The following is a 12,115-nucleotide window of genomic DNA, read 5'->3' as shown; positions in this document are numbered from 1 at the left end:
ATATAACAAAAAACATAATTAGGTTAACTTAAACTTATCAAAGTTTCCAAAAAAAAAGCTGAATGAAGGAATGCACTCTATTTATGGCCATCTTCAGAGAATAATGCAACCTAAAGAATCTCATGAGTGTAATAAGATCACCCCCTGAAATCAAAATCCTTTATTTAACTGTAAATGAAGCAGGCATGAGCTAGGATGTAAAAAACTAAGTCCCACTGTTATGAAACTTTTGTTTCAGAAGTATTTATATAGAACGAGGAAGTCCCCGCTTCCCTATTCGTTAATGGCTCATTGTATTGTATGGGACAACTTTAAAATTTATGAAGACATGAATTGCCACACCACTTATGGGTTAAGAGAGAGAGAGAGACGGGAAACGTGTGTTGGTTTTAATGAGGTGACCTTGCTGTGTGTACTTCTCCCTGCTGAAGCTGCGCTAGAGCTGCGGTGCGTGACGGGTCAGTCTATTACTGTACTTCCAAAAGCACACTCGTACTCAGAGGTTCCCTGTAGAGACAGAAATGAACCTGCCGTCCAGAGAGGAGTGCGAGGGGTGGGACCAGGCAAAAGTAGCCTTCTTACTGTATAAGGTGAGTCCACTGGAAATGGGAGAGATGCTTGTGTTTTGTCGCACTTTAAATATTCACCAGTTCATTCTGAGGGTCACGTATAATGTTAATGTTAATGCACATAAGCGGCTAAAGTGTTAAAGTAAGACCAGGACATTAGATGACTGGAAGTTAAATGTTTGTTTGATTCAATAAGTGTGTGTAATTAGTCATTTAAAAATAGTGAATGGATATGTTTACTCTCCTCAGAATAATATGCAAGAATGCGCCGTCACCGTAAACAGACTGAAAATTAATGGACAGAGATTTCTGGTGAGTTTTTCCTCATTTGTACCTGAATAATCCAGAAATGGCTCTTTCTCCCACACAGTTACATAATCTACTAATCCACCCAGGATCATATCAGGGTTGTGGTTGTGTTCAGTTTGTTATTCTAATTAAAATGGTCAAATCCTGGCGAGCAGTTGTTATTATTGTGATTATGACATTAACAGCAGCAGAATAATTACATTTCCTCGAGCTGTTTATGCCATTTTGCTAGAAAACACACACACACAAAAAAAAAATTCAGTTGAGGTTGGTTTATTTGTAACACTCTCACTCTCTGTTACTCTGGCAGACATTTTTTTTTATTGTTTTTCTTGTTAAAATGTCACTGCTTGACGAACACACTTTTACTATGAATCTAAAAGCACGTTTCAAGTTGAAAAACAGGAGAGTTCACAGGATACGAAACATGACAAAAGCCGGTTGCATTACTTCCCACACTTGCTCTTTGTGTAAACTGTGGCCCTGCTAATGTGGAAGTCTGTGTATCTGTTGTAACTTCTGCTTTGGTTTCACCCTCGCTGCTCTGTCTCCATCATCCACGCTGTGTGTACAATCTCTGAGGCCTTTCTCATAGCTACCGAGAAGCAGGCTGCCAAACTGAGCGCAGCTGAGTGCCCCTGTTCGGGAGAGAGTAAGGAGTGTGAAATGAGTCTCATGGCTAATAAAGCTGTAATCCCCACTTACTTAAGTAAGTATCTCTAAATCTGCTTCAGTCATGAGGGGGAACGCTGTTTAAAGAGGATTTTATGCAGCAAATAACTGAAGTGAGGGTTTATAACTCCCTAATATTTGGTGTTTTGGGGGATCTTTATAATACTTCAGTAAAAACCTCCCACACACTGCCAAGCCTGAAGAAGCTTTCATTCATATGCATCTTTTAAGTGGACGCTTATGCACACTTCTTGCCACGCTCTAAATTAGAGCAGCGGCCTAGTCGCCTATTCATTATTCAATGACCCTGAGCTAACTCCACTTTAGGTGGGATATTGCATCACTGAAGTGTTTGGTCTGCATAGTTAAAAAAAAAGATGCGGATTTTATCAGTCAAATTGATTAATACTTCAGAGCAGAGGCTTTGATGTGCACGTTAACATCACCAATCTCAAATATACATATACATACAGTATGTGTATCGATTGATGGATCTCCTTAGCTATGGATCCAGCCAGTGCACGCTTAAGTAAACCCATGCTTTTATTGAGTGGCTGCCCAGCTTTTTAGTTTAACTAGCTTCAAGGTTGCGGTGTCTGACAGACATTCCCCAGTCAAACTTTTAAGCTTTTTTTTTTAGCCAGTATTTTTACTGCAGCAAAGGAATTTGATCTATAAATAAAATCCCCAACCAGCTTCTCGATGGATCACTTTTGGATGAAATTTCCTTCTGCTGTTCGGTGTCCTCAGAGGCTGAATCACGCTGACTTTTGTAAACCTCTAACTTTTTCTCCAGTGCCGCAAGAGGAGGTCGACATTTGTGGTTCAGAGCAAAGTGGCTCAACAACAACTGGGTTCACGGGCATAAAATTTGCAGTAAATATTCTGTGTTTTGTTTTGCTCTTGACTTTATACTTTGCTCCACACGCAGGTTGGCATTTTTAACTATTGTGTAGCATATGCAAGCAATTTGCACAAATCATAGACTGTATATAATACTTCATGTTATATAATCTGCTATTTTAAGTTCTACAGTACAGATATTTGTGGTTTGATTACCTCCTGGTTGTCCCTCCAATCAAATGCTCCCATCAGTATCATCTTGTTAGCATTGCTACTAGAATATATTAGCAAGCTGATTTTAGGCTGTTTTGACTGTATATAAAATATGGACACCTGCTAGTTTGTGAAGGCTTTAAGCATGTTGGCTGTCACAGTGAAGTGGGGTGTGATAAGCAAGGGCCTTGACTGAAAAATCTGAGCACTCTTGTCAATCACAAGGTGGATCCTGAAGCATTAGTGGCTCTACAAGTAACCATAATTTACAAAACAACCAGACAGAGAAGATTTCCAACTCACAACTTATACTACAGCCCAGTCAGGAAACTGTTTTCTGAAGTTATTAGTGGAATCCTTTTCCTATAGACAACCAGTCTTTGTCAAACAGCCAGGGAGGTCGCCCCCTAATGGTAATGATAAAGAATGCAGAAGCTTCACTTTTCGGATCTGGAAAGTTACAGAAGAGTTATGGCACTACATGTTCACTGGTGTTTATGAGCATGCTTACAGAAAGTGTATAAAGTTGTCTGTGTTTGACTGAATAGCTTCATAGATACATATATTTGGAAAATATCTGAAAAAAGTCATTACTGTAAAGACATTTGTGTCTTTGAGAAAGGTTTTGGTTGGATTTTCAGTTGACGAAATCCAGCAGATGGTGCTCTTTACTTTCTCTACTACGAGTGACGCTGCTCATTGCAACTATCCAGTTCCTCTTCTATCCTGAAATTGCCCCTGGCAGTGTAATGTCACTTCCTTTATTTTACAAGAGCAACCTTTTTTAAAGATTCAGTGGTTGAATCATCAGTGTGCTTCTGAAAATATGCGAATATACGTTTTTGTATTGTTTGAAGGGGTTGTGTTTGCCTGTGTTGACCTAAAATCACATTTGACAACGACTGCAGTGTTGTTAACGCTCCAGCGACATCACTGAAACAACTAATTATTAATAAATGGAGAATGGAGGCATTATTTGCATCTTCTACAGGTTTTTAAAATCCAGCAAAGAAGAAGAAACATTTGTAGAAAGTTATTTTTGACTCATCAGGAGCTCAGCATGTGTCCAGAAGCAGAGCAGGGCCTGCACTTTGGTATCTGAATGTCATCCAGCGAGCATGCTTCTGCTGAGCATTGCCTTTGGCTTATTTTACATATTCATGTGATGTACAGTGGCTGGAGCAAAGGTCATAAAATCCATTTAAAAAAAAAAAGTGTAAGCATGCAACACAGATCTGAACTGCTTTCCATTGGCAACGTCATCGTCAGCTCCTGGCTCGAATGCATCTTATTCACATTGCACCCACAACGCGTGGTCACGATTTAGCGGTAAGAATGAAAGGTGGGAAAAGAAAAACAGTTTTATTCCATATGAGCGGTGGATGGCTGTATAATACAGTACGGAGCAGAATGACAGACAGTCAGCGCAGCGCAGATAAAGGTAATCTCTGTCTTTTTGATGCCACATTCGCTCACACAGGTAGACAGGTTAAAAGCGATATGTGGAAGCAGAAGATCAAAAGAACTGTCAGCTTCCATCTCTGTAATGCCGCCTGTGTGTGGCGGCTATGTGGGGAAGCCACTTTCAGCTTTGGTGTATCACATTGACATTACAAACAAAGGCCCCTCGAAAAAAAACCCACATATGCTTCCATTGCAGATGCTTCCTATGGAGCACATATAGCACATCTGCATATAGTTGCCACTTTATTAGGTGCAGGGTTGGACTGCTTTTTGCATTCAGAAGTGTCTTGTGCTGGAAACATACCTCAGAAATTTTAATCCATACTGACATGATAGTATCACAGCTTCGTGTCCGTAATGCGATGCTCCCAGTTCCACCTGTTAAAGAGCAGCTGTAGGGTGTACCTAATAAAGTGACTTGTATACGGGCCAGCAGTATATATTTCTGTTTTGCCGTTGGCCTTAAAAATCTACAGCGGCACTCTGCAATAATATATCCTCAGCGTAATAAGCAGTAATTCTTTAGTCTCACTGAATCTAATTTGAATTTTGACACAGCTGCCTCGTAATGGATAACAGAGCCACAAAGCAGGAAAAACACCTTAAACCAGAATTAGCTTGTCGACATCCAGTGTAGATTTGTGAACATGTGGAAAGTCTCTCACCTAATGACAGTCATGAGACCTTGTGCAGCTGCCGTGAAAGAACCGAGGGGTAATTTTGTGGCCGTGTAGCTGCGAAGCTGTTCTCTCTATCGTGAAATGAAACTCGTTTCAACGAGAAGTATTAACAAATGTTCGGTGCGTCAGACCCTTGCCCTTGCTGTTTGCCACTCCGACAGCAAACCACTCATGAACAGAAACAAGAATAGTGGTCGTCTGTGCACCTGGTTTAGGGTGAAACCGAGATTTCACACTGACGCAATGTAGACTTTCCAGTGGGATATTCTGTGATTTTAATGTGTTTATTACCATCAATAGTTTTGAGTCACTTTTAAATAACAGTTGGAAAATTTCCTCATTTATCTTACAAGAAAAAACCCGCCCTAGGGTTGGTTTTTGCCAGGCCTGCTTGGCTTGTTTGCTTTAAACATGCTCTCCACCTTTTTAGCAGTTTTAGCTCCCTTCCACCTCTTTAATGTGTGTATTTATTATATAGATTATGAATGGTATTGATTTTGAGGGCCATTACAAACTAGGTTAGACTATAAATGCTATTGTGTGCTGCCTGGTTCATGTGACATACGTGTCCCTGTTTAAAAATAAACTACTTCTACAAATGAAAGCTAAAATCTCACTTTGGTTTATTACATACGCATGAATGACTGCACAGGGAAGTAATTTCAGATATAGCCTTTATCTTGCTAATGCTACTATCAGTATCGTCAAGGTTAAAAATGTCACATCATGACAATGAAAAAATGGTTTACAAGAAGACTGTGAAAAGGAAAAATGCCCCATTCACATTTACTAACAGGCCTGACGGAAGATCTAAAAGCATGTAAAGCATTGCAGTGTGACCATGAGCATTTTTAAAACGATAAAACGTGGACTCTGGGCCTACTGGAAAAAAGGGAACGGATGCACCTTGTAGAGCTGTTGTGTCTCATTTGAACAAGCACAGACACTCCTATAAATAATTCACTGTGTGAGCTGTGCCTGAGTATCCACTGGGGCAGACTATTTGATATTTCATTCGGTGTCAAAAGGCTAAGTCTGATTTTATACAGACGTTTTTTTCTTCTTCCTGTAAGACTGCGTGATGATCAAGTGTGTATCTGCGAGGGCAAGGATCAGTGCTTTGAAGGAGGCACAGTCTTTCATATTAAGCGATCTCACTTTTAAATTTACAGATGATTAAATCCCAATCTCAGTCTTAGAGTGCTTCAGCTATGCTATGGGCTTATTCCTAGAGGTAATGCGGCTTTTTGTTCAACCGAAACACACACATCAAGGTAGTGTGAGCTGAATTGCTAACTCCCCTCCCTGTTTGATTTCTCTTATAAATAAACAGCTACTGTTTAATCAGCTTAACAGCATATCATTACACAGGTTTCACATCATACTTATTGAATAAAGGACCAATTATACATCATTCTTACGTTAAATTCAGACGCTTTATATTACAGCCTGTTATGACACGCCTCCGTCGGGTCACGTGACGTCTCGCAAACTAAAATTCCCAACTTTTCCCAAACATTTGTGGCCGTGGATCCTCATTACATTACAGCAAATTTAAAACGGAAGAGAGACAGAGCAAGTAACGACCTGGAGCAATGAATTATGAATGAAGAGGGGAATACATAATTTAGCGGAATTTGTTGCATATTTTATGGTAATCATTTTCCTTTCATTTACAAATCACAAACGCCTTACTGCAACACAGACATTATGAATACGACAAAAAAAACCCTAATACAAGCGCAGTCGGCTAAACTTTTTTTTTAATGTGAGATCATTTAGAAAATTGGGTAATATGATAATATGGTTGGGGTTTGTTTGTATTAAGACGAGCGAGCCAAACCTGAAGGGCGACAACAAACAAAACAGCCAACGTTCATTTAATGTTGATTTCAAAATTATTTTCTATCAGCTTTTAGTTTAGAATTAATTCTTATAAAAGCACTCTGTTAATAAAAAAAATATGTTACTCCTGTGTTAGTAGATATTTGGGCTCATAAGCAAGACGCTCAGCCCACAGCTTTCCTGTGAAATTACTGGAGTATGTTACCAACAGCACTTTTAGGTTAGTGTCTGAATGTGGCTAAACTGTGCCCTTTTTTTGAGCTACAGCGAAGTTTGAGCACATGTGCCTCCAAAAAAGGCCCTAAGTGAGATGCTGCCATCTTTTGTTCCTAAAGAGGTAATGCATTCATGTCTCTTCTGCTCCAGTAAAGGTGACATCCTCGCCGTATCATCTCTGCTGAAAGGAATCACAGCGATCTGTGATCTCTGTAGTCTCTTATTTTCCTCCCATCCTGTCACATTTTTTTAACAGTTGATTTCTCTGATGTTCTTTCAGAACCTGAGTGAAAGTGACTTGAGCAAGTTTAGTCTCATCCACCAGCCGTAAGTAACACCCTCGTACCTCTGTCATCACACCCCTCAATCATATCCTCCTTTTCTCTCCCCCCGTCTCCGTCCTTCAGTTCTCCTTTTCTCTCATTTCTTTTTATTGTTGCTGCTGCAGTTTGACAAAACAAACCACAGGCTGACTGATCTCTCTGTCCAGAGCTACAAAACATTTCACAACAACACTAGCTGGCCATTTCATTAGGTACGCCTGTTCGACTGCTCATTAACTCTAATATCTCATTAGCTGATTGCATGGGCAGCATCATGGATGCTGGTGCCAAACTGCAAACCATAAGCTTTTTTTTTTCTCTTAAAAAGAGAAAATATCCAGTGAGTGAATGTTCTCTGAGTGAAAAGCTCTTCTTGAGATCAGAGGTCAGAGGAGAATGGCCTGACTGCTTTCAGCTGACAGGAAGCTCCAGTGGCGCAATCGGTTAGCGCGAGGTACTTATATGACAGAACACTGTGCTGTTGCCGAGGTTATGAGTTTGAGCTTCATAACCTCGGCACCTGGAGGACAGGTGCAGCTAAAGGCTAGGTTTGTGACCAGTGTTGGTCAAGTTACTTGAAAAAAGTAATCAGTAACTAATAATGATTACTTCCCCAAAAAAGTAATCACTTTACTGATTACTTATTTTTGAAAATAATTAGTTACTTAGTTACTTTTTAGAAACATAATTTACAACCTGAATAGGTGATAAAGCAATAGATCTTTCAGCCCAATTCTACTTTCTGCCTAATCTATCATATAAAATGTAATCAAATGGAAAAGTCTCTTTTTAAAATTTGTTTTATTAGTTTTAATCTTTTAACTTTATGCATCAAGCAAAAAAATGAATTTTTTATATAGTGGTTCTGTTGCTCTATTTTCACCTGTAGCAGGATTGGGGCAGGCGGAGGTTTGCCCTGGTGCAGGTTTGCCGCAGCGGTCAGTGGAAGAATCCGCGAGTTTGTGAATTTACCATTCCGTGGTAACGCACTCGGTGCTTGCTCGGAAGTTAAGGGGTTTTTCCGCTGTAAAAAGAAGTTTTCTTCCCACGCAGTGAGCAGCGGACGCTAATGTTTTTGGCACTTTTTACGAATCAAACTCAAAGTAAGGTCAGTACTTCCATGCTTTAAACACTGCATGATGTTAAATCCTCCCAATTCTTTGATCTTTGGGCTGAAGGAAGAACGGTGTATAAATGCTCAATCATCATAGTCATTTTATTCCATACAATTCTCATTATTCCATACAACACTTTTGCGCAATACATCCGGATGGGAGATGTGCCGATGAGGGTAACAGCAGATCTCGAGGTGTATGACCATTTCTCACATTCTTATAGCTTCAGCCCCCCTCCAGCGTCATAAAACCTAAACATCCACATTCTTTCTCTCTCAGTGAGCCTAAGTTATGACCTTGGCTTCCTGTGCAGTATGTTCTGTTCCTTTCTAATCAGACAAATAAGGCCATGATTCTCTGAAAACAGTATTTCTTATAATGCAGCTGTATCATACATCATAAAACAATATCACTCATTCACAATAAATCAGCAGTCTAATGTAACACAAATCAGTTTAATAAATGTAATAGTTATCCCCTTTTTCTAAGTCAGGAGAATAATGCAAACTAAAACTACATAATAATTTCACAATCTTTAATTAGGGGTATAACGTGGCATAAGATGATATAATAACCTCAAAATTTATCATACTCTCTCCCACACTCGATATATTATCCATTCTTGATCTGCACACAGCTGTTGCCACGAACGTCGCACTCACTTACGTCATTGTCATGAGACACTCACAAAAGAATCCCGGTTTTAGTAACGCAGTAACGCAGTAACACAGTGTGCTTACGGGAAAGTAACGGTAACCTAAATACCTTTTTTGCAATAGTAATCCCTTACTTTACTCGTTACTTGAAAAAAGTAATCAGATTACAGATTACTGCCCATCTCTGTTTGTGACTCCCACACAAGTTCGGTTCCCTCCCAGTATCCAGTAAGGGTCCTGGCTAGAGCTCCATGCTAAAAGCCCTGGAATGGCGCGGCTACGTCTGCAGCTCGGACACAAGCATTTCACTACATGTTCAATAAATGTTGTACTGTGCATGCGACAAATAAAATTTGTATTAAGGAAGGTAACAACAACAATATAACCACTCATTACAAAGTGTGCAGGAGTGCGTGTCTGATCGCAGAGCACATCAGACCTTATTGCAGATGGGCTACATTAGCAGAAAACCACACTGGTTGCCCCTCTTGTAAGTAAGTACAGGAAACCAAGGTTACCCAGGCCAACCGAAATTAGACATTAGAAGACTGACCTATAGAAGCAGTAGACTCCAAATGATAAAGTGTGACTGCCCCAGATCTGCTTGTATTCATGTGTAAATAAGAGAAGGAGCAGAAATGAAATTACAATATTTGTGTGTGTGCTCGCGTACAGCTGGTTTCCGCTGGATCTGTGTACATGCACAGATGTGTTTGGGGAAGTTAGGGTGTCTGACTGCACCTGCACATGTGGCTGCATGTGTGTTCTTGTTTGTATGGTATGTACCCGTTGATGTATTCCCATGTGTGTGATATAAACAGACACCATTAAGCTACAATTACTTGTTTCAACCGGCATGCTCTGTGAAAAAAAATTAAACTAGAAAATAAAAAATTTAATTAATTATTATGTGTTTCTTGAAAATTATGCATTATTAAAATCTAAGTGAAACTTTTCTTGCGTGGAAAATTCAAATATTGTAACATAAATACAACATATTGTACTTAAATCTTAGAGTGAAATGTAAAAATATTTATCTCATCATTTTAACAGCATGTACAAAAGTCATTAGCTGAAAAAAAACACACATCTTACCAAATAACCACTTTAAATCTGCATCTGTAGATATTCTTTAGACAATAAAAATAGACAATTTTTTCCCATTTATTTAGTGAAATATACCAAGAAATGCCAAAAATAATGCAGTTTGACAGGGTTAAAATAGTATTTTTGCACCAAGAAGGTGATTCACAAAGACTTATTAGCTAGAAAGAAAACTTGGCTTATTTCTGTGTGAGTGTACAGTGTGTCAACCTACGCTGATGCATCACTGGGTTAGAAAACACACTATGAGTCATGGATTGGCCTCCCCAGAGCCCGGACCTCAACATTATTGAAACAGTGTGGGATCATCTCGACAGAGAACGAAACAAGAAGTAGCCAAAGAAGAGCTTTGAATGTCCTTCAAGACACGTGGAGAACTACTCTTGAAGACTACTTAAAAGAATGACATGCAAGTTTTCTTAAGAGAGTTCCTGCTTTTTTTTTTTCTTAAATAAAGGTGGTCATACCAATTACCGATTAGAATTGTTCAAACTGCTTTGCCCTATATACTGTGTTTCCATATGTTTGCACTTGTTTCCATAAATGGGTGCACTTCTTTCCTTGCAAACTATAAAGAAATGAAGAGTGTCTCCAGATATTTGCACACTGTAAATATTTTATTTACGAATAAAATTGGTAAAAATTAGCAACTACAAATTCAAATGTAAAACTGGAAGCCCTGAACTTCCATACTTGGTCTTTTATTTTCTTTTATCCCATCACTCATTCACTTGTCAAACCATAAAGTTACTTTGAAAAAAGCAGCACCGTGCAGTTTGTAGGTCCACACTATGCACAGTATGATTCAGAGCACACGAAATCCAATCTGAAAAGCCACTTTTTGCAACACTTTCACACGTTATGTAACATGAAATGGACACACGCTTCCGTATATAGAAAGAAAAAAGTGACAAAGGTGAAGTGACAGACTAAATATCTCATACTGTGTTCGCATGTATTTTTATACACTCACTGGTACAACTGCGTGCTACCACAAATGTTGAAACAGCCAATCGCATGGCAGCAACTCAAAGCATTTAGGTATTCAAGATATCCTGCTGAAGTTCAGCTAGTGTATTCAAATGGGGAAGAAATGTTATTTGAGTGTTTCTGTGATTGTTGCTGTCAGATCAGGAGGGTCTGACTATTTGAGAAACTGCTGCTCAACTGCGATCTTCCCACACAACCATCTCCAGGGTTTACAGAGAATGGTCCAAAAGCAAGAAACTGTGTGACAGGCCATTCTCTTGGTGAAAACTCAACAACTCAATGCCAGAGGTCAGAGATTTGAGCTGATAGGAAGGTAACTGTAACTTAATTAACAAATCGTACCAAGCAAGGTGTGGATTCAGATGGTTAGGTCATGGATCCGTCCTGCCTTGTTCAGGCGAGAGGTGGTGGTGTAATGATGATGTCAGATATTTTTTTGGCTTCTTTGGGGCTTATGGTATGACTGTCCTCATACAGTATGCTGACTTCTCTTCTCATTGCGAGATCTGTTTAGATATTACCTTAAAAGTGCAAAGTTGTCTCTTTACTTCTTGGTATTTTCTCACCATGCACAACTTCCTCATATTACATCTTCCTCTGACTATGATTAAAAGCAGAGTAGACTTTTTTTAGCAAAACAAAAACCAAGAAAATAAATTCCCATGATGATCGCATACATGCTGTAGTAAATCAACTTCCTTCCAGGCTAACATGAGAGGCGGCATACTTGTTATTTTTCTTCTTCTTCTTTATAGAACAGGGTTACAACATGGTACTTTCCATGACATAATGACCTTAACAACAGATCATTTTTAAGGCTAAAAGCATAAGTTAGACATGCATTAACAAAGATATATTAGTTGAAACAGAGTGTTAAATAATAAAACACTCTGTTAGAGGAAGTTAGCAGAGTTGTACGTGTAATTGTGGCAAGTTCCAAGTCACCTTTCAATCTGTTGTATAACATACCGATAACTCGAAGCCATTCTCTAGAAATTTCCTATATATGAAGTTATCTACAGTTGGTAAAATATCAGTGTTTGGAAGGGTGGAATTGAAGTGAGTCAAGACAGATGTGATGCAAGAGGGCTGCTGAAAGTATGGCCACTGAAACCT

At 39.2% G+C, this 12,115-nt stretch overlaps 1 protein-coding gene across 1 annotated transcript in view; it reads left to right on the top strand.

Annotated features, from left to right (window-relative positions):
• The first annotated feature begins 403 nt into the window (after window positions 1-403).
• blnk (B cell linker) overlaps window positions 404-12,115 on the top strand; it is a 27,754-nt gene continuing 16,042 nt past the window's right edge. The window contains exons 1-3 of the mRNA XM_005933591.3: window positions 404-590; window positions 819-881; window positions 7,092-7,138. Coding sequence (XP_005933653.1) covers window positions 522-590; window positions 819-881; window positions 7,092-7,138 — 179 coding nt within the window. The 5' untranslated portion in view covers window positions 404-521. The remainder of the gene's footprint in view (window positions 591-818; window positions 882-7,091; window positions 7,139-12,115) is intronic.

Source organism: Haplochromis burtoni, unplaced genomic scaffold (assembly GCF_018398535.1).
Source record: "Haplochromis burtoni strain Fernald_Lab_line unplaced genomic scaffold, NCSU_Asbu1 Contig_170, whole genome shotgun sequence".
Lineage (NCBI taxonomy): Eukaryota > Metazoa > Chordata > Actinopteri > Cichliformes > Cichlidae > Haplochromis > Haplochromis burtoni.
Note: the sequence above shows the minus strand (reverse complement) of the source record. Positions and strands in the feature narration are given on the sequence as shown.